Source organism: Colius striatus, chromosome 22, assembly GCF_028858725.1.
Source record: "Colius striatus isolate bColStr4 chromosome 22, bColStr4.1.hap1, whole genome shotgun sequence".
In the NCBI taxonomy this organism is placed as follows: Eukaryota; Metazoa; Chordata; class Aves; order Coliiformes; family Coliidae; genus Colius; species Colius striatus.
The window spans coordinates 9,239,208-9,261,737 of NC_084780.1; the positions used below are offsets into that span (position 1 = coordinate 9,239,208).

General features: G+C 51.3%; 1 protein-coding gene across 10 annotated transcripts in view; it reads left to right on the forward strand.

Moving 5' to 3' along the window:
* SLC45A3 (solute carrier family 45 member 3) overlaps positions 1-17,396 on the forward strand; it is a 32,251-nt gene extending 14,855 nt beyond the window's left edge. For 7 of the 10 annotated variants that reach the window (XM_062013633.1, XM_062013632.1, XM_062013631.1 and 4 more), the window contains 5 exons: positions 8,378-8,777; positions 9,037-9,870; positions 11,377-11,642; positions 12,911-13,042; positions 15,134-17,396. In XM_062013633.1, coding sequence (XP_061869617.1) covers positions 8,624-8,777; positions 9,037-9,870; positions 11,377-11,642; positions 12,911-13,042; positions 15,134-15,589 — 1,842 coding nt within the window. In that variant the 5' untranslated portion in view covers positions 8,378-8,623 and the 3' untranslated portion in view covers positions 15,590-17,396. Of the gene's footprint in view, positions 1-6,607; positions 6,772-8,377; positions 8,778-9,036; positions 9,871-11,376; positions 11,643-12,910; positions 13,043-15,133 lie in introns of those variants that run through there. The other 3 variants (XR_009820271.1, XM_062013639.1, XM_062013640.1) reach the window with 3 other exon arrangements.
* Positions 17,397-22,530: the final 5,134 nt, after the last annotated feature.

Here is a 22,530-nt window from a genome sequence, read left to right on the forward strand (position 1 = left end):
TGTTAGCCCATGGATATTGTTTCAGGGGAAATTCTTGCATCCTCAGTGCTCGAGATCCATGCATCCCGACTGGATCAATCGTTTGAGCACGTGCTGTTGGCAGCAGTCCTGCAGCAGCCCCAGGGAAGATGATTCAACAGGGCCTCTTTCATCTTTGATTTCTGTGAACCCAGTCTACATTTGTGCTGCCCCCAGATACTCCCTTTCATCACTATCTGTAGCCAATGTCGATAGCAGAGTAGGAACCTTTTGGGCAAGAGCAGGGACTGTGAGTTATTCCCTCTGCTAGCTGAAGGCTGGAACGATGGCTAGTCAGCCCACGCCAGTGCACAGACAGAATGGCCCAGGATGGTGCCGGCGATAAGCCCTTTGCCTGACTCTTACCTGGCAAAGCCAGCGCTGTGCCTACCCGAGTTGCTCTGGCAGTTTGCCCAAGGTAGCCCAGGGCACGTTGCAGGAATATCAGAGGTCTTTCTGCCTCGTTTGGCACTCAGTGAACTTTACTCTCGTAAACACAGGCAAAAGAGAGCCCAGTGGGGAGAGAAATTCCCGCCTCTACTCTGAGCCTGAAGTGCACTAGCTTCCATTTACCCTCTGCCTCTACAGTGGGCGCTTTCAGCAAGTGCTGTCACTTCAGCACTCAAACAACTTTCCTGCCTGTCCTTCCCAATCGATGCATTCTCTACTCTGTAGCAGAGCAAGAAACTAACCCTGTGCAAGAAGAAACCTGAGCACCCCCTGCTCAGAGGGCAGTCTCACGTCAGCACTAACCGTGGCCTTTGTTCTGGCCCGTTTTTTGCTAATACATCAGATCTGTCCTATCCACCCCAGGCCTGGTCCTGAGACTCAGCTGGCCCCATGACTGTCACAACTTTCCAAATAAAGCCATAAATGATGCTCTATCATGAGATAGGAGTCCTAGCGCTGCCTTGGAGCTGCAGCGTGCCAGAGGCAGGAGGTGCCAAATTAATGGCATTGGCTTGCCGAGGAGTCAGGTATCCCGTTACGCAGCATTTGTGCTTTGGTTGGAAACGAGAAATTCCAGTTTCACTTCCGATTTTCCCAGCCCATTGCAAAGTGGCACAATGAGGCAGCTGGGGTTTCTGCCTTCCCATCCCTTGTAACAGGTGGGGAGGTGATTCTCCTACTCAGCACTGACGATTAAAGCTCAGAAGTTGTGTGTCACTGTTTTCAGTGCTAAGATGACCTGTACAGCCTGCAGCGGGTAAGCCATAAGTTCTCTTTGCATCACAACTGGTTTTCTCTTCTCTTTGCCAGTTCTGGTTTGTTGCAGTAGTTGCCTTACTTCATCTATGCCTCTATCTTCATCAGCTTCATCTACTTATCTACTTCATGCTATCTGCATTCCCCGTTTTCCTCCCGGTGTTCATTTTTCCCCAAGGATGACAGTAACGCGAACCTGTGACGGTAGTGCTTAGGCAGGGCTGGAAGACTTCACACCACAAAGTAGAGTGCTGATGACCAGCATAAAAGTTCATGTGCCATTGTTTCATTTAAGAAGTTGCAGAGGAAGAAAACACAGATTCAAGGCCCGAGTAGACATTCACAGAGTTTTGGTGAGCATGGTCTTTGGCTTTGCTTTGCCTGTGGGGCACCGATGAAGATGCCATGAGCCTTAGAGAAGCCTGTTGCCCACGTTAGGTGTTCTGCAGGGGGTTTGGAGGACTGCCCAGCTGCAGGGCTCTGGGGACTATGCTACGACCTGCAGTCAGGGGCACTGCTGAACCCTGGCCCTGCTCCCTGAGGAGAGGCTTGGGTCCTTCTCCATGGCTGGCACAGACTCTGCCTTGGCAAGCCTCGCCACTGCTGAGGACATGGCCATGGCTTTGGGCACAGCAGTTGCATCCCAGAGCCTTCCTGTGCAGTCAGACATTGGGGGTGGCTCTTCTGTCGAGTCCCGGGAGCTGCGGGATCGCGGGAGGGGGATTCTGAGACACCGGTTGCAGTTTCGGACACGGGGAGGCCGCTGCCCTTTTTATCAGTGTCTCTCTTTTTTTTTTTTTTTTCTCACCCCCTGCTTCCTGATGTCCCTTTTACAACCAACCCATTGTGCTGTGGGCTAGAGCAGCTGGGTGGAGTGTTTCAGGCTCAAGTGTAATTTCAGTGCCTTTAAAAGCCTTTGGAACGCCTTTTTTTTTTTTTTTTTTTTTTTTCCCCTGAAGAGCACAGCAATGCCAACAAGGGATAATTTGATGGATTACCCTGCAGGGCTGAGTGGCTCTCCTTAATCCCCTTTGTGGGCCTGTTTGAGGAGAGGCATAGCAGAAGGCCTCAGTCCCAGGCAGAGAAAAAGCAGCTCAGCAGGGTGGGCTCCATACGCTGAGAGAGAAGTACGGGCCCTGCTCACGTGGGGCCGGATATAATCTGTGGTCATTACCACAGCGCAGAGGAGGGGGGCACCTGGAAGGGGGCTTGTTTTTTCCCTTTCCAGTTAAATTTACATTTTTATTCTTCTGCTAAAAGCACTAAAGAAAGAAGAAGAAGGAGGGTGGGGAGGAGAGGCTACCTTGGACCAAATGCTGGGGTGATGGGCACAGTATTTAAACACCAAAAATGAGCACAAATGAAAAGCAGAACCAGATTGTCTCTCGTTTCACCTCTCGCTCCGAAACAGGGGCTTCTCTTATCAATAAAAGCAAGAGCTGGGGTCATGTGGTAGCGAAAGCTCTGGCTCTGATGTAGAGCCAGCTAACACTGTCTGGAGGTCTTGAGTTGTTTATAGCAGATGTGATGTCAACTCTGGAAAGAGGGGCCAGAAACGAGTCAGGCCATTGAGAGCAGAGGCTAAAAATGCTGCTGCTTTGGTTGCACTGCGTGTGTTTAAAAGTGTGTAATGCTTCTGTGGGCTTAATGAAATTGGGTGATTAGATACCGGTCCTTAGCAGGTAAAAGGCCGCTTCGGGGCGATTCTGCTGTGTGGCAGGCGCAAGCAGTCCCATTGCAGTTCCTTCAGCACAGTCTAAAGATCCCTCTGCAACTGAGCTCTGCTATTGGACATTTATTGGGGGCACTCAGTCTTTCAACGCATCACAGCTGAACTCAGGCCTTCAGTGCCGTTGTCTTTTGCAGTGTCTCTGCTGGAAATGGGGCTGAGCTACCGACCAGCAAGGCAAGATTTCAACCCCCCCGGCCTCGTCTCCTGCTTGCTTGCGGAAGGCACAGCGCCCCAGGTCGGTTATCGTGGCAGTGATGTTTGCCAAGCGCAGGAGGGCTGGTGCCGCCTGCCAGCACCACCACCTGTGCCATGCCATCGCTTGTGCCTTTTGGAAGCTGCTGCACGCTCCCTAAACGTCAGCGTGGTCTCTGCCGAGTCACTGACGTACTTAGTCAGACGGTTCCTGTTTGTAACGGGTGAGAGGAGGAGGAGGACGGGCTGGAACTAGCTACCGTGTCTTTTCTGCTGGTCAGACAGGTGGGCACGGGACCTCTGGCAGCCAAAGCCTGGGAAAAAGCCTCCTGGCAGGACCAGTTCCTTTGTCTGCTAAAGGAAGAAGCAGGTTGTGGAACACGAGGTTAGTGAAGCCTGTGGACTGCCCTGCTGCCTGTTTGATGTTCATGTTGCGGGGTAAGGATAAAGCGGCCATAAAAACAGTGGCACAGCTCCCCAAAGGGAAAATCCTCATCCCGACAGATTCAAATGTCTCTCTGAACCAAACTGCATGGAAGGTCTTCTGAGCAGTTGTGGGGATCCTTCCCATAACTCTGGATGCATCTGTAGCATCTAGTATTTGTCTTGGACTAATATATCCTGGCGTCCGGGCTGCTGGATGCTGTGCTGTGGGAGAATTTCAAAGTGGCTGGTGTGTGCAGGTCTTCCTTGTTCTCCTCTGGGGGGTTTTCCGCCTGCTGCTGCTCTTTCCCTAAGCCAGGCTGCCGAGGCTGGTATAATGAAGCCCCTGAGCTCAAAGGAAATGCTGACTTAGTTCAGGGAGACTAAATAAATGTATGTTCTTTCATCCCTGCCTAATGACCCTCTCCCCACACTGTGAAAGGGGTCAAGGAGATACGGGAGAGGAGGGGGAAGGGGAGAGGGTCAGGAGAGGTCAGGTGAGTTTTGCATTGCGTCCCGCGCAGCCTGCCAGAGCTATTCTCCATGGTGTATTTCCCATTCAGCTGCGGTGAATGGACACTGATAGCTGTGAAAGGCTCTGGCACCATATGAACAGCCCTTCCCTAAGCAGTCGCTCCCACCCTTTCTTCCAGAGTGCTTCCAAGGAGCATGGAATTGATAACACTCATAAAGAGCCCCTTGGAAGGTTGGAAATGTAAGTTGTGGTCATGAATGGAAACCCAACGGCTCGCAATACCCTTTGCCCTCCCCTCTCTCTGCTGCCCTTCAGGAACAGGTCTGTGCATCGAACCTGCCATGCCACGGGGAGGGATGCTGCGGGTCCGTGTCACCCTGACCTCCCCACGCATCTCTTGCCTTCAGCTCTGGCCACTACCCGCTGCCTCGGGTCCTTCTTCAAAAAGTGAAAGCTTTTCCTTTTCCGAAGGCAAAGGCTTTTGCGGGGTACTTTTTTTGCCATATGAGACGTCACTCGGGTTATTACAGAGCCCTGGGAGGTTTCAAGTGCTCGATGAATCTCATTCTCTGTTGTCTGGTCGTTACTGCAGCTGTTTGTCAAACTGCAGCATGGGTGCACAACCCTGATAACTCAGAGAGGCTGCTGCTACATTTAATAACATCTGTTGTCCCTTCTGCACCCATATGAGGGACTGGAGGGATTATGGAGTGGCAGGATATGGATTCTTCTGAGGGCTAAATGAGTTCTTCTCTACTACATAATTACACCCAAATTTTATTTTTAAAGCGTCCATACCTCCGTCTTCACTCTCTCTGTTCAGATGCGATTACTTGTAGGATCGTATGTTGGAAAGAGGAGATTGGGAGAAGGAGAGACTTCTTTCAGTCTTTGCTCACGCGTGTCCGTCAGCACCCCATATGTCCATCTTCTTCAGGTGTCTCGGGGTTTGTTTTTTCTGAAAGCAAAGGGAGATGTTTCAGAGTCTGTTAGTGAAGGCACACAGAGCAGCGTCTGCACCGGCACAGAGAAGGGAAGGGGGAAGGCAGCGTCTCACTGGCAATGGTGTTGCTTTGTGTAAATGAGTCCGTGCATCTGACGCCACTGGCCAGTTCAGTCTGGTTTCTGCCTGCGTGGTTGTGAACTCACTGGCGCTTTTCTCAAATTCAGATGGTGGGTTTTTTCAAGCAGGGCCGAGCTGCCCCTCTGTGCCCCATCGAGCTCAGGAAGACGTTTGTCAAAACTTTTTCTGTAGCGTGTGAACAGAGAACAAATCTGCTGGTCCACTGCTTTTAGAGAAATAGACTCTGAGCAGCCTCTTTGCCTGGCTCCGCCCCACCCACTCCTTCTTGCTCCCTGCTAATGCTGCGAGCGAGCTACTCCTTGCAGTGGCAGCCTGCCTGGCTTCCCCTGACCTGAGTGAGGACAGATCAGGCAGGAGGCACCAGAACTCCCAGAGGTGCAGTCCTTTCTGCTTCAGTTGCCGTCGTGTTGCTGAAGAGGTGGCCGTGTCCGGGTGGTGGCAGAGCCCTCTCCCCTCCACGCTGCCTTTGTCCGGGTGTTGCGTTGCTGCTGTCCTGGACCCGCCCTCCTACCTGATGCCAGGTGAACCAGCCTCTCAGAGTTGATCTGTTGTTTCTCTGCAGAGAAAGGAAAGGAAAAGTTTTGTTTGTAAGTTTCAAAGTAAAACAGAAGCCCCGGCTTAAAGATGCTTTAAGTTCTCCTTGGGGAAGGAGAGGAAGAGCAGAGAAAGAGCCTCAGCAGCAGATGATGTCCCCGTGGTGTGACAGTTTGGCAAGCAGCTGTGAAAAAGCCCCACATGTGGCTACCTTCTGCTTCTGTCTGCAGGAAACCTTGCACAGAAGGGCCGGTATGGCCCTTTTTGGGGAGGAGGGAGGGTTGGTTTTGTCCTTGTCAAGGTGCTCAGCATTGCGCTTCCTAGGGAATAACAAATACTGTCCCTATTATAGAAGTTCAGCGAAACTGAGGCCAGAGAGCATGACCTGCTGTCATGCAGCTTTTTTGGACCAGCCACCCCATCTAACCACATCATGAGATGTCAGATCCCACCGGGCTGGCCAGACCTGGTGCCAGCTTACTTGGATGTGATGTGTAAATGCTGCTGTTAGGGCAGGGTCTCTCAGCTACGAGACGGTTTGCCTAACTGATTCCTTCCACATCAAGACCAAGGTGGAGAACACCGGACTCAAACCAACCTTCCTGTATAGTTTGCCAGATAAATTGCTCTGGAAGAAATGAGCAGTTTAAACAAAGTCTTTGATCTTGGTGCTGGGACTGATGTTTAGAGACAGACTGTTATGTGCAAAACTGCAAGGAACATCTCATTGTCTTTAAAAAGAAAATTATAATCCTCTGTACAAAATCTCTATTTGTGAAGTGTCAGCAGGTCAACCAGGGAAGGTGACAAATATTAACACCAGGACAGGGCTTGAGTGAAGCTCTGATGCAAGTCCAGAATTGGAGACTCCTTCTGAGCTGCTCTGGGGCAGCGATGGGGGCCCAGGAGCCGGTGTGTTTGCGTTGCTAGTAACAGACTGTTATCAGGAGGCAGGGAGGGCCCTGGAACCAAACCCGCCTGTGTACCTGCAGCTCAGTTTCACCTCTGCCTGCAAACCACTTGAGCAGCCTTTCCTGGATACACGCGCTCGGGCTGGGCTGGCTGTGGCGAGCAGCTCACGGGGACCCACCGCTCTGTGGGGAGGAGGTGAGTCCTGCCTTCTGGCTCCTTGCAGTCTCCCAGATCTCCCTTCTCCATCCCTCTGCCCCTGTCCTTACAGGTCAATGGTTCAAGTGCTGGTATTTCCTTCCAGCTGAGCCAATTCATCTCTCTGTATTCTGTGAATAAATTTTTTAAAAGTAATTGATGGATTCTGGGACAAAATGCAATTAAAACAGAAAAGTGTTCATAATCTGTTACAATGCTATTTACAACTCACTTACTGTTGACAACTTCTCATCTCTGGCTACGCGTGAGCATTGCCCCTGGGTAATGCTGAGATTTACTTACTTTTTGTTAAAGCCCTCCCAGAACATGGAAGGGGGAAGAGAAGGGTCTTCTCTTACCAGCTGATAAGAAATTCAGTCTCCCTGCTGCAACCTGAAATTCTCAGGCAGCTGGGGAAGTGGGCAGATTCCCGCTTCCTCCCCGTGCTGGAGATGTCACCGTGATAAAAGGGGGGGAAACCGTTTTGGTTTTTCTTTTTTTTTTGAGAACCGTTTTTTTTTTTTTTTTTCTCTGTCTCTGCACACGTGAGACGTCTTTTAATTAATATTTGGGGCTTACGTTGGGATGAGTTCTCCTCTGTAAGCCCTCCAGACCCCAGACGAGCAGATAGTGGGAATTACATCTCCCTTCCAGATCTAGCCTAGAATGATGGCAACTCAATTATTTTTGGCCCCTGAGTCTGCTTCCTCTAGCACCAAGGCTTGTGCTGCTGGAGGGCTGCAGATGAAATTCCTACCTCGAGGCTGTCAGCCAGCTGGGCACTCTAATGAGCCCACATCTAAGAAAGGTAGTTGCTGTCCCAGGATTTCTTACATTTGTAGGCTACGTAGTGGCTGGCTCATAACAGGTTACCATGAAGCATCTGCTTACTCTTGCCTTAGCTGCTTAGCCCCTGTCTTTGGTGACCTCTCCCCTCTGAAGAAGGCTGGAGAGAGGGAGCACGTTACAGGGCAAATAAATGACTCAGACTAATGAGTAAGGTAGTTGCCGTTTGCTGTTAGAGGAGACTAAAGTGGGTCAGGTTTGTTTGTGAAACTCCACGGAGGCACCATCTGTTCTCTGTGTCCTCTCTTTGGGGCTGGAGACAGGATGTGGGTGAAACTTTCCCAGGGAGCCTGTGGAGCAGCACGGAGCTCGCTCTAGGTCATTAGGCAATGGTGTGGGTTTCTAGAGATGACCCTGTGTGACTGCAGACAAGTGCCTGCAGCCCTGATCCTCAGAGGATGCTCTTGATTTCACTGGTAGAAGGTACCCTAAATCCTTTGTCTCTCTCCGCTACAACTGCCCATCTATGGGCCTGACAGGACTTCCAGAGGTCATTAGAGTTCCCTTAGCCCGAAGGCAGGATTGGGTTTTTCCAAACCAGGTCTGACAGATGCCCGTCTAGCTTGTCACAAGCCGTGGGAGGGAAACTTGGCGCCAAAGTAGTTGGTGTCTTTTAACGCTCTCTCTCTCCCACGTGTCCTCTCTTCATCCTCCCTTGCCTGCAGGCGTGGTGGGGTGAGGACTGTCTGTGTGGTAGCTGGTTTTAGCCCTTTCCCCTGCCCTGAATCCCACCGTGCCTAACATGCCTGTCTTCTCTCAGACCACAGCATATGAGCAGAGAGGGAAGCCCGGAGCAGGATCCCTTCCTGCCCACGCCCAGACTCAACACTGCCGGGGCTGCATCCTGCAATAAGAAGAGGAAAAGACACTTCATTCACTGTTGCTAAAAATGGGAAGCAACATCTGTATGGCAGACCATGAAGGGAAGCTCCAGACCTCTGCCACGGAACATTCCTGGGAGTGCTTCAGGGACACAGCTCGCTGTCAGTAAGGGCAGCAGGCCAGCATGGCTCAGAGAGCCCAGGCCAGCAAGACCCAGCTCCTGCTGGTCAACTCCCTGACGTTCGGCCTGGAGGTCTGCCTGGCTGCAGGGATAACATACATGCCGCCGCTACTGCTGGAAGTCGGTGTGGAGGAGAAGTTCATGACCATGGTTTTGGGTAGGCAGTTTTTCTCTCGTCTTCAAGGTGCCTGTTTCCTCTTTGAGGCTGGAGGGCGAGGGCAAACAAAGCCATGGAAGTTTGTCTCTGCAGGGTGGTTGCAGGGCTGCTGTTATATCAAGGGCAGCTTTGTGGCTAGGGGAAGGGGCTGTGACCCAGTGAAGCTTACTGAGATCCTGAAATGTCCCAGGGTTTTTTTTACAGTGTGTACAGACCAGTCTTCTCCAGATCTGTCTCCCTAACTCCACCTCTTTTCTAGGGATAGGACCTGTCCTTGGCCTGGTTTTTGTCCCACTGATCGGATCTGCCAGCGACCACTGGCACAGCAGCTATGGCCGAAGGCGACCTTTCATCTGGATGCTTTGCCTGGGGGTCCTGCTGAGCCTCTTTGTTATCCCCCACGCCAGCAGCCTGGCCAGCCTGTTCACCCTCAACGCTCGCCCACTGGAGATTGCCTTCCTCATCCTGGGCATCGGGTTGCTGGATTGCTGTGGCCAGGTGTGCTTCACGCCACTGGAGGCCCTGCTCTCGGACCTCTTCCAGGACCCAGACAACTGCCGCCAGGCCTTCTCCATGTATGCTTTCATGATCAGCCTGGGGGGCTGCATTGGCTACCTGCTTCCTGCCATTGACTGGGGCGGCAGCTTCCTGGCCCCATACCTGGGAGGGCAGGAGACCTGCCTCTTTGGCCTCCTTGCCATCATCTTCCTTGGCTGTGTGCTGGCCACACTCTTTGTGACAGAGGAGGCAGCCACCCAGGTAGATGTCCTGGATGGCCCAGAACCGAAGGATGCTCCCCCTAAGCCCTCACCTCCTGCCTGCTGCTCTTGTCAGCTTTCCAGGAGCTCGTGTCTCCTGCAGGCCAGGCATGTGATGCAGGCTCTGAGAAGCCTCTGCACACTGGCGCCACGACTTCACAGCCTCTACTGCCGCATCCCTAAGGTCATCCGGCGCCTGTTTGTGGCCGAGTTCTGCAGCTGGATGGCACTCATGACTTTCATGCTGTTCTACACAGACTTTGTCGGGGAAGGGCTGTACCACGGTGTCCCCAGAGCCAAGCCGGGCACAGATGCCAGACGCCACTATGATGAAGGTGAGGAGCGAACCAGCCGCTCTGAGGCTGCAGTGCCTGATCCCTAGGAGAGGACCGTTTAGCAGGAGCTAGGAATGGGCTCAGCTTCGCTTGTAACATGAAGAATGTTACAGGAAACTAGGATTTCTGCAGATGGATCGGGAAAAAACCTTCCCCCGTGGCTCCCAGAGCATTACACACTCGATCAAATAGAGAAACGTCTCATTTTCCTCCAAGCCATGCAGCAGGGAGCTAGATTTGTCAGCGAAGCCATGGCCTGGGTCCGAGCGAGGGCTGAATTGTTAAGTGGCAGAAGAGTCTGGCAGGACATACCCTACTCTGTCTGCAAGCTTTAGTTGCCACTGCCAGGTCCTTTCACTGTTCTTCCTTCCTTTTTAAATAAGGGGCAATGATGCTCTCCGTCTCTTGGAGGGCGGGAGTTGGAAAAGCAGGACGCGCTCAGTGGGGGTGAGGTGGGCTTTGTTGCATCTTCCTTTCGTGCTGCTGTGAGGTTCCCATCTCCTACCTGTATCTGGGGAGCCTTTGAGCAACTTTCCCAGTTCTCACATCTCCGGTGCTTTCTGATAGCACTCACCGTTGGGGTCCGCAGCTGCCACGTCCACGTCACGGGGTACCACTCGCTGCAGCACGTTATCTGCTTACTGCCATTGCCTGCTGCCCCGTTTGGCTGCTGTGCTGTGCCAGAGCCTTGACTCGCCGCCTGGCCCTTCTTCTCCTGTTCTTGTTCAAAGTCTTTTATTCTTGGAGGATCCTTCCTGGCTCTCCTCCTCCAGCTGTATATTTTGCCCTCTGAGTTTTTCCACTCCCTGCCTCAGTGAGCTCTGCAGTACACTGCTTCTTTGTGTGTCTGTTTAACTTAGAGAGAGCTTAATGATTGTTTAACACTTGCGCTGTGTAGCTTCCAGCAGGTCAGGACTCCATTGTGCTAGCTGTCATAAAAACATGTGTTGAGTAATGATCCTTGCTCCAAAGAATTAATCGTTTTAACTCGTGTAGATCTGGCAGATCTCTGCAAAGGGTAAGGTCCAGATTGCTACCAGATACTGCAGCCATTTAGCGGATGTTGTATACTTTGGCTTAAGCATAGTTCCTCGTTCCTTTTGTTCTGTTGCTGTTTTGGCGTCAGATGGCAACAGATCCTGGTTCGTGAGCAAGTGACAGATCCTGGCTCCAGAGTAGGAAGGTGCAAACAACCACTTCCAAAGACAAGGACGACATTTGGATTCCTATCTCCCCTTGTCTCCCTGGTTAGAGTGGGGTGCCCAGGAGCAAGCGTAGCTGCCGGTGGAGAGTGGGAGCTGCAGCGTAGCTGGGGCTGTTCAGTGGTCCTGCTCTGCTTCCTGACCCAGCCATGTGCTTGTCAGGGCTGTTTGTTGCTGTGCCACTCTGCACGGCCTGTACCGAGTTAGGCCTCGAAGGAGAGGAAAGGAGGCCCAAAGGCGTTTGGCTGTGTGAAGACAGGGTGCAGTCAGGGCAGCGTCAGTCACCGCTTCTGCTTACCCGCAGGTGTCCGGATGGGTAGTTTGGGCCTCTTCCTGCAGTGCATCACGTCCGTCTTCTTTTCGACAATCATGGACCGGCTGGTGAAGCAGTTTGGGACGCGCACAGTGTATCTGGCCAGCGTGGTGTTCTTCCCCGGAGCTGCCTTCGTCATGTGCGTGTCCCACAGCATCACCATCGTTACCGTCTCAGCTGCTCTGACGGGCTTCACTTTCTCTGCGCTCCAGATCTTGCCATACACGCTGGCGTCGCTGTATCATCATGAAAAACAGGTAGGGATCTCCCCTAGAGAGCAATGTGCCAGGTAGCTGTGAGGACAACTTGGACAGCCTGCACAGCCTCTTTTGCCTCTGGCACCGTCGGTTTAGTCCACGGCTAAACACTTTTGCCTGCGTGCAAAGGTTTTCCACATGTGCGTCTTTTCTTCAGGCTGTGTCCTCTCCTGAAGTTGCATCTGAAGTGGAGGAGATGAGAGACTCGAGCCTCTCGCTTGGGCATCCCCTGCTCAAAACAAGCATTATGCAATTCTAAAATGTGGGGAGGGGTGAGATGGGAGAAATAAGCCAGGACTGGTGTGTCAAAAGGGTTGTCCTGTGTTCTCATGTCCTGCGCATTTTTAGGGAAACTGGTGCAGCTTAGTTATACCCAGGTGCATTCTGCAACCGAGCCGCATCTGCAGCACTTCCAACCTGAGGTGCTAAAAAACTCAAGAATTTTCAGCCCCGAGAGATCCTGCTTTCACTTTTTGTCCATATCGTGAAGCTCTCGATAAAGAAAAATGAGGTTCTTCTTATTTTCTTAGCTCCAAGAAAAATAAACGTTGCACAACTTTTGACACCGACACAGAAGCTTGTAATCCTGTCCCACAGATGTTATCCTTGTGGAGGAGTCCTAGGAGGTTCCTGGGTTGCACAGTGGATTAATAGGAGTTTCTCTTGTGCTGCAAATGCAAAATTGGTTTGTGATTTGAGAGCAGCTCTTTGATCCCGATAGCCGTAGGTTCGCTATGCAGTGAAATAAGTAGGAGTTTTTACCACAGGCATCCAGATGTTCGAATTGAACAAGTACTTCTGACCAATCCATACCAATTTGCACCAGGCACCCTGTCAAAAGAGGAGTATGAAGGGAGCATTTGGCTTTGCAGAAGTTTGGCTGGGTTCTCCCATTGGTATAATAGCAACTGAATGAAAACCGAACTCCACAGCCTGGGAGTGTGAAGGCCACATCCCCAGCTGTTTGTCAAAGGCTTGACAGGCAAACACTCAGAGTACAATGAGGTGCTGCTTCTAGGCGTCTGGCAGGGTTTGGTCTCTCCACTGCCCCGAGTCAAAGGTTCCTCCTTTACCAACTGCTTTGCAACAGGCTGCAGGGAGGCCCTACAAATAGTCCCTAAAATGCCTTTTGCAGAAAATTCTCCATCTTCCCCATTTCTATTATCTTCTTCTTACTGTTGAAGTCTGTCATCATTTTTGTTTGCCTTCTGTTGTCCCCACCTCCTCTTTACCCTCTCTTTTTTTTTTTTTTAACCTTGTCTTTTAAGTTTAAGCACTCCTCCCGAAGCGAATCAGTGGAAAGGGCACCCAGAGTGGCTGTCGCTTCCAGCCTGTGCGGGATTGTTGTCAAAAGCCCGCGAGGCCACCTCAGCTGGAGCTCTCTGCTTTGCACAGTCTCTGTAAGTTCTGTTCTCCTGCGTACACTTTCATCTTTGCATGGCCACTAAACCTCGGCTAGAACGGGTGGAAAGGATCTGTGTGTTCTAACAGCACCTGAAAGCTCGTGAGATGCACTGTGGGCATTCACGCTTTCTACAGGAGATTACTGAGGCAGGTTCCTTATTCCCACCACTCCCCATCAGCTATACAGGAAGATGAAGCTCTTGGTTGAGGCACCCTGGGGACTACTGTGGTTGTATCCCGTCTTACGAGGGGTAATTTTAAAGAAGTTCTCACTAAGCTCATGACTGTGAGTATGCGTTTATGTCATTTTCTCTGTGGAATTCTCCACAGCAGGCATTCGAATGGCCGTGCTAGAACTCATATCGGTATCGAAACCCGAATCAGTGTAGAAACCACAAAAGTGCAGTGTGGGCCTTCAGGGCAGCTGAGCGGGCTTCCAGGAATGTCCGTGCTGAATTTGGAGGGCTGTAACTGTGGGGGACGTCCTAGTATGGCTCACACAATGCCCTTTCTGAAAGTGTTGGGTTTTGAGTTACTTCAAAGTCTAATGGCAACAGGAGGCTCGTGGGAGGATTTTTAAGCTCCACAGATGATAAGCGACGGTCCCGGATTGATACATTTAAGGGTAAATTCCTGAGCCTAGGCAGAACTGAAGAACTAGGGGTATAGCGAGCAGCTGAGCAGAACCCAGGTAAAGGTTTTGGAAGGCTGTCAGATGGTCTCTGTCCTCTTATCGAATCTGAAACTCTGTGCTACAGATCTGCAACTGTGGCCTGGGGCGGCGGTTGGTTGGTGCCGACATAGGCGAGGGCAGGGCTTGGGTGTACCCGGGTGGGTGCCAGACTGCTGAAAGCTTTGGGGTGGCCTGCAGCAGACCTGGGGTGGCTACACACCTGCACCAGCAGTTCCCTCCCGTCGATCTGTGTCCGGGTCCCTCCTGCACAAGGAAGGATAGTTCGAGCAAGCCCCTCTGAGCTCATCACCTCGGCACGCTGCTCTCAGCTTTCAAACAGGTGCTATTATTTCCTTTTGACTTTCTTTATTCAGTCTTACCGTGCGGATAACGAAGGGCACCTTAATCCATTATCCGCTCTACCACGTGCAGAGCAGTGGTTGTGCATAATTGCACATGCCCTGGAGTTTTGAAGCTGGAGCTCTGCAGCATTTTCACCGTCTGCACATGACTGCCCATTCTTTGCTGGTGGCAACGTGGAGAGTTTTTTGATGCACGTACTCAGTGTGAACACTACTCAAGTTAGACGTGCCTCAGAGATCTCACAGCTTGAGCAGAGCGAGGCAAAAAAAGGGTGAGAAGAAAAGATTTTCCTTTGTTCTGTCTCCCTTTTCTAACTCGAGTGAGGAGGCTCAGGTCAGGCAGATGAAGTAACTCAGTGGAGGTCACGCATACATGGTCCGTTGCAGATCTGAGAAAAGAGCTCTTTCCTGAGTTCCCAGCACTGCCATCTCAGCCGGGGTCATTTTTAAGTATCCCAGATATTAAGAAGCGGTCACGCAGCCAGAGCTCTGAGCTGTTTGTCCATCCTTCGGACTCTCCTGCCGGAAGGTTTTGGGTTCCCCATCAGCCGCTTTACAAATGCTTCTGTTTGCATTGGAGTGGACTGTCTGTCTTTGTGATGTTTCCAAAGTGAGTTCTGGCACTTTGCTCCTGTCCTGCAAGTGTGCATCAGCTGATTTCGGGATTGGGTGAGCTGCAGCTGTTGGCACCCAGCAAGGAGATGACAACCCAGGGCTCAGTGCAAAATGTAGCTGGGGCAAAGCCTGGGCTGGCTTTGGGCTTCAGCAGCCTGGCGAGCCCCAGAGCTTCGACACAACAAAGGCACCACTTGTCTGGGTTCTCCCGGTGAGTCAGGCTTGCTTTGGATCCCGTGCCGGTTGGGAAAAGCCAGGCTGGCTCTTGGAGGGCTTCTCCCAGGGCCCAGTCTCACTGCAGGCACTCCCCACCTCTGGTAGCCCGATCCAGCTCGCACGGAGCACAGAGTGGTGTTGCTCTCTTGAAGTCCCCCCATCTCCCTTGCTGGGCCCCACACCCTGGCTCACTCCTCACGTACCCTCCTTCTTTCCCATAGGTTTTTTTGCATAAATATAAGAGCAAAGAGGAGGAAGATGCAACTTGCACGGACAAGAAATCAGCCTTCTCTAAAGGCCTCCTTTCCAGCCAGAAGCTGCCTTACCAAAATGGACATACTGGGAGCCTCTACTCTTCTTCCTCTTCCCCTTCCTCTACTGCAGCCACCAGCTCAGCCCTGTGCGTCAGCTCCTCCTGTGACGTCTCGCTTATGATGATGATGGGAGAAGCAGACTCAGTGGCTCCTAGTCGGGGGATCTGCCTAGACCTGGCTGTTTTGGACAGTGCTTTCCTCCTCTCTCAGGTTGTCCCCTCACTCTTCATGGGGTCCATCGTCCAGTTTACGGAGTCAGTAACTGCCTACATGGTGTCAGCTGCTGGTTTCGGCCTTGTAGCCATTTACTTTGCAACCAAAGTTGTCTTTGATAAGAGTGACATGGTGAAGTATTCGGTGTGATGCGGAAGGCACAAAGGCAGCGCTCGGGTGCCTGCACGTGGCACAAGAAGATTTGCGTGTGTGTGTGTTTTCACGTGGCCACTTATGGGAAGCCTCGCGTGGGACCTGTTTACCCTGTGCTGTTGCAGAGGCCTGGGGTAAGGGGCAGGAGCCACGGGGCAGGGCTAATCTCAGGTGTAAATACGAGGCATTGGGGCATTGTGCTTCCAACCATCAGTGCTTTCCAAAGGTGCCTTAATCAAAAGAAAGCACTGCACAATGCCAAAGGGCATCACACAGGGGAGGGAAAGGAAATGGGACTTTTCCTTTAAGAATGGGTCATGTTTTTGAGCAGGAGAGGCGGTGGTATGAGGCAGGGGGGAAGAAATCATGGGTTCTCCCTATTTTCCAGTTATAGTTTTATCCTCTTCTCCCATGTCATAGTTCTACCCAACTCCTTGAACGATGCTTCCGCAAATAGAACACTGGAAGGAGATTTCCTTGCAAAAAAAAAGCTGGATGGCTAAGGTCTGGCCGTGGAGCAATAGGGGTTCCTACGTGTGCAAGCATCTTTCCTCACCTCTGTTCTGACTGGGAGAAACCATTAAGGAGAAAAATTACTATGTCTTGTTCTGGAAAAACAAGTAGCATTTCATTAGGACCAATCCCAAAAGGCGATTGATCTTTTACCTATTTACCCAGTTGCGTCAGATCGTCAGATGGAAAGGACTTTTTTTAAATGATTGTTTTTAGCGTTCCTCACGCAGTTCTCCGTAACTCCCATCTCTCACTCCTCAGCCTTCAGAACTGCCACTCTAACAGATCTAGACTGTTGTGCCCCTCGACACCGGGCCCCCAAAAGATGCTGCCATATCACAAGGGAAGTCCGTTCTTGTGAGTTTTTATGGTAAAGTAGAACAGGAGGAGCTCTTGTGCAAGGCTACCTGGGAACAAGTGTTTCAAGCCTGAGGAAGCTGGAGGAATTGCTTGCCTGCCGAGCACTATCTGAACTCAGCAGCAGTCACTTCTGTAGTAGATGCCTGGAGCTGGTCATTGTCTGTGTCTGTGTTCCCTCAAAGACGTGTTCCCGAAGCAACCTTCTAAATGAGACTTTTCATTCTAGACAGAAAGGTTTTTGGCCGTGCTGGCAGGTGTGCCCATTCCAGAGCAGACTGCATCCCAGTGCCCATGCAGTCCACGGAGGGCCACCGGGAAACAGAGACCCACTCGCAGCCTGTGGAGGAGCCCACGCCGGAGCAGGTGGATGCCTGAAAGAGGCTGTGAGTCTGTGGGAAGCTCATCCTGGAGCGAGTTCCTGGAAAGGATCTGGGAGTCCGTGGGGGAGGTGCCCACACCGGAGCAGATTTGCTGTCAGGACTCGTGATCCCGTGAGGGACCCAGGCTGGAGCGGTCTGTCCCTGAAGGACCGTTCTCACGGTGGGTGACCCACCTTGGGGCAGGGCGTGATGAGCTGCCCCCGTGGGAGGCCCCATGCCAGAGCGGTTCGCGAGGAGTTGCAGCCCACGGGAAGGACCCACGCTGGAGAAGTTCGTGAGAGACTGTCTCCCGCGGGAGGGAACCTACAGTGTAGCAGTGGGAAGCGTGAGAAGGCCTCGCCGTGAGAAGAAGCAGCGGCAAAGTCCATCTGTAACGAACTGACCGCAACTCTCATCCCCTGTGCCACTGAGGGGAAAAGGAAAGGGAGTCTTGGGAAGAGGAGGAGCGGGGAGAGGTGTTTTTAAGACAGTTTTTATTTCTCATCTCCCCGCTCTTACTGTTTCCTTAATAAATCAACCCTTTTTCTCCCCAAGTTGAGTCTGTTTTGCCCGTGACGCTAATTGCCGAGTGGTGTCTCCGTCCTTAACTCACAAGCCATTTGTTATATTTCTCTCTCTCTCTTGTCTAGTTTGGGAGGGGGAGTGATTTTATGACTCGGTGGACTCCGGGCTAAACCACCACGGGAGGAAAGGCTACGAGACCTGAGGCCGTTGAGCCTGGAGAAGAGAAAGGATCTTATAAATGGTAATAAATGCCTAAAGGGTGGATGTAGACAGGATTTGGCCAGGCTTTGTTCTGTAGAAGTGGCAGGACAAGGGGTAATGGGCACAAGCTGGAAGAAAAGAAGTTTCATTGGCACGGGAGGCTGCTCCTCTGGGGGCTTCACCGCCATCCCTCTCGCTGCTCTGCCGCTGGGGGTCCTGTGCTGGAGCAGCTCTGCTCTGGGCCTGCGGGGGGGCTCGGTGCCAGGGGTTTGGAGGCCGAATGCCGCCTGGGGGCTGGTGCCAGCGGTTCACCGTAGAGGCCGGTTGTGCAGCTTCAGCAGCTCTCTTTGCCACACAGCCTGGTTTTTGCAAAGCTCTGATTGGTGCTGTTCTGCCCCTTTGCTGCCTCTTTATCGGTGAAGCCACCACTGCCAGTGATCTCATCCCTTTCATAAAACGTGCCCTTGCTGGGGCAAAGCTCTTTGCACAGGTGCTCTAGGATGGGGGGTCTGTAGCAACGACCCGCATCGGAGGCCAGCATGTTCCCTCACGATCCCAGTGTTAGGCACAGAGGAACCTGCTGAGGTTCAGCGAGGGTGAGTGCAGAGTCCTGCCCTGGGGAGAAACAACCACCTGCCCCAGCACAGCCTGGGCGTGAGCTGCCCGAGAGAAGCTCTGAGGAGATGGACAGCGGATTTCTGGTGGGCAGCATGGTACAGCAGCGTGGCCTCATGGGCAAGGAGGGCAGTGACATCCCCGGGACACGAAGAGAATGCGGGCAGCAAGTTGAGGGAGATTCTCTTCCAGTTGGGGTGGGAGTCGGGGGTGGGTCTGGGGGTGTTGGGGGCTGGTGGAGGCGGAGCTGGACCGTTTGAAGCCCGTGGTGGCTCCGGTAACGAGCTGCGAGGGGCGGGTTGGAGCCGATTGAAAGGCGCCCGGGTTCAGGCAGCCACCGGCTTTGGGCTGGAGCTCGGGAGCGGTTCGGGGTCCCGGTGGCACTGGGAAGGCACCGAGAGGTGCCTGAAACTGCTTAGTGTCTGAAATTATGTTTCCATGTTTGATTTCTCAGAATTTCTGAGCCCATCAGTTACACCATGGAATTTTTGCCCAGGGCTGGACAGAAGCAGACATTACAATTGATATAATAATAAACATATCTTTAAATAACCGTCAATTTCATAGTCACGGGGTAAGTTTATGCTGTAGTCACGCGCAGCGGCGGCTGTAACACCGGCCGCGGGGATCTTTTCAGCTATATTTCGTAAATTATTAGGGTTACAGCTCTATTAGCAATGGTATTGGGTTTAATTGTATGCGTACTAGGAGACAGAGCGTAAATTTAGGGTTAAAAGGAGCGAATTTGAGTACAATTTGAGAGATAGCTCAGTCCTCCGAACCACCATTCTATGGTCCGAAAGTCCCCCAGACCCCGGAAGCGACTATCAGTCCTCCGGGATTCACATTCATAGGCCGGAAGTCCTTCAGGACTCGGAAGCGACTATCAGTTTTCCAGCATGTGCACTCTATGCACCGGAAGTCCTCCAGCGGACCACTAGTGCTCGTCAGCCCCCCCAGAACACGCGCTACATGGACAGTTCCTACCAAAGTAGCAAAAAATCTAAAAAAAAAAAAGAAAACGGAAAAAAAAATCCCAACCCGAGCTCCACCTCAGACCGTGCCACTGCCTGAACAGGTCCATGCTGCAGGGCAGAGTCTATTGCTGCCTTGACTGGGCAGTTTAGAATTCTGATAGAATGTCATCGTTGATTTTGCTGCTATTCTTCTATTTTATAGTTTCCCATGAACTTCTCTGTCTTGTTGTTTTGCAATTTTTATGCTAACCCTTTTTTTTTACTATCTGTTTTTAAATGTTTGTAACAGCTGGGTGCTCTCTCCAGTGGAGATTTTTATGTCTCCATTTCATTTGTTTCTTGCCCCTATTGTAGTTTCTGTGGTGCAAATTGGTGTCTCACAGTCTCCATTTGATTTTCAACATCCTCACTGAGGTTTGGGGGAACTGATGGGGCTTTGTGGCCCCAATCAGGCTCGCAGCACAGTATTCTCAGAAAAAGCCACAAGGCACCATGAAAGGCAGAGGGGTCATACCAGGCTCTACAGAGCCCAGCAAAACATCATGGCAATCTGGTGTGCAGTAAGGCTTCCTTCCTCTTTTGTAGCCTCTAGCACTTCAGTTTTCTATGTTAATTCTTATAACCCAGAACAACCTACTACCCTATAATTTAGTATAACAGCTATTTCTTTTCTACCTTGACAGCTACTCCTAGACAGCTAAGTTTCAATCCTTACCCAGTCACAGCGCCGACAGTGGAGGCATATTGGTGCTATAACAATACTATCATAATTTTCAGGCAGGACAAGTTCTTCTATCCGACATTTTACATACTAGAAACCTAATGGCCTTCTTCACCTGGAAGCTTTTATGACTCCCTGCAGTCTCCCCTCCCATTTCCCAGGTGTTAGCACTGAGAGCAGTGGGAGGGACCTGGTGTATAAGAGCCACAGGCCCTGGCAAGAGAGCTCATTGGGCTCTTGGGCTGCTATAGAGTAAGTGATCTGCTAGTTTCTCAGTTAGAATCCAAACTGAGGTTAAGCTATTTAGAGTAGATATATTTTGCTCTTAAAATGAGCAAAGATGATTGTCTGAGAGGCAACCTTCAGGGCTGTTCAAAGTCAAGTGTTTAGTAGAAAATAAAATTCAATGGATATTTTTCAGGTCAGTAATTTTGCATTTCCCATTTAGAGGTATTGAGAAAATCTAACAAAATGCTTTCTTTTTTTTTTTCAGGTGTGTCACATTTTCTTGAAGATTCTGACGTGATTGAATGCAATACTTTATCCTTTTCAACCCTTTTGTTTTAAGCTGTAGAAGTTGCTGATATCAATCTCTTTAGCGGGACGGAAAGTAAAATAATCTCAACAGGTTTACGGTATGTATCTCCTATGCAAGTGTCTGCATTTTTGTGACATACTCTGGGAGTTCCTGCTCTGTCAGGGAGTGGGACTACATGATTTTTTGAGTCGGGCGGGTAGCGAGGAGAGTGTCGGGGGTGGTGCCTTCGGAGAAGCATCACTGTTATTTTCTGTCTTTGAATCTCAGGCACCTAAGGGATGACAGCAGTGCCATCAGACTCCGGAAGGAGCAGGGTGAGCGGAACACCTCTGCCTTTGGAGGGGGTGATTGTCAGAGCGGAGGTTGGTGTAGACTGATGCGATGCTCACCATTTGCCCCATTCGTGGGGTTTCTTTTGATCAGGTCCCTGACCCCCAAGAGGAACGTGGCACCCAAAGAAAGGCCTCAGTGAGAGATGTAATTTCCACAGAGATGGACTTCAGAGCATCACACAAGTTAAGTTGAGCAAAAGAATCAGGGAGGGTCAAGGAGGTGATGTTGAGAATTGCAGGATGGGGTTTTAAGGGTAGCAGTGGAGAGAGGTTGTTTGGAAACCTCTCCTTTAGGCAAAGAAAGAGTTAGGGTTAGGCTTTAAGAGGCAACCAGGATGTTCCAGGCAGAGCGGCTCTAGTGTCTGTGTGGGGTGTCGTGTTGTCTGTCCTTACCGTCTCAAGACTTCCTTGAGTCCCAAAGTCTTCTTTGCACACGAGGACCACGGCACGTGACTCGGACACTTTCCCTGAGGTCTCAAAGAACAAACCTCATCGTTCCGGTGCCAATCGGTGCCACTTTTCTTGCATAAGAAACTTAAGCTGTGGATCAGCTTCACATCTTGAAGTTCTCAGTCAGTGGTTTCCTCCAGTATGGTGTTCCAGGCTGCGTCAGCAGCTCTTCTCAGTAGGCATCCCCGTTCTGAGACTTGGTCTCATTCCCTTCATCGCTGCATTCTGTGGGACTCGGAGTCAGGCTTCTTGCGCATCCATCATCCCACTCTTGACAGTAAGTTCTCATCCCGGGCCGTTCCCTTTGCCTCTTTGCGTGGCTGCCGTGGAGCCTTGCTTCTTTGTCACAGCCCCGTAGGTCTTTGTGCTTTAGGGCATCTCCAGTCCTGGCATCGTGTCGCCGAGTCTTCTCACTTCTGTGTTGTGTCGTCTGTGTTCTGTGTGGTGTCGGTGTTTATATGTGTGTGTTTACCTTAGAGCTGCTCTGCCTGGGGGTGTAGAGTCAAGGGCAGGTGGAGGAGCAGTGAGTGTATGTCACTCTGCTTGTGGCACGTGGGTTTTGGGGTTTTGTTTACCGAGTGGGGGTTTTTGGCTTTGGGGTTTTAGTGGATGGGCTTTTTGGGTTTTTGGCTTTGGGGTTTTAGTGGATGGGCTTTTTGGGTTTTTGGCTTTCAGGGGTTTTGTGGAGCGAGTGGGCTTTCAGGGGTTTTGTGGAGCGAGTGGGCTCTGCATCTGGGTGACTTGTTTTGTTCTGTTTCCAGAGACAGAGGCTGAAGCTGTGATCCAAATAACAAGAAGGGCAAGCACAACACCTCAGTGCTGCCATCATGCGGACACAGTGCAATACCGCAGATTGGGAGCAGCTCATCGCAGCAGCACCCCACACAACTCTTGGAATCGGACCTGCAGCTCTTTGCAAGTTAAGTACTGGGATAATGCCATACCGGGACTGGGAGGAGGGAACAAGGTTAGGAGTTACAGGGAGGGGTTTTGTGTAGTGCCTGGGCTTTGGAGATTTGGCTTTCAGGGGTTTTGGCTTTCAGGGGTTGTGTGTAGGGCCTGGGGTTTCAGGGGTTGTGTGTAGGGCCTGGGCTTTGGAGTTTTGGCTTTCTGGGGTTTTGTGTAGTCAGTATGGTTTTGACTTTGGACTTCAGGATTGTATTTAGTTGAGTGGGCTTTTTGGGTTTTAGCTTAGGGGTTTTGTTGAATGAATGTGATTTTGGCTTTGGTGTTTTGTTGAGTGAGTCGGCTTTTGGCTTTGGGGTTCTCTTCAGTGAATGGGTCTTTTGGGTTTTGACTGTGGTGTTTTGTTGAGCGAGTGTGGTTTTTGGCTTCAGGGTTTTGTGT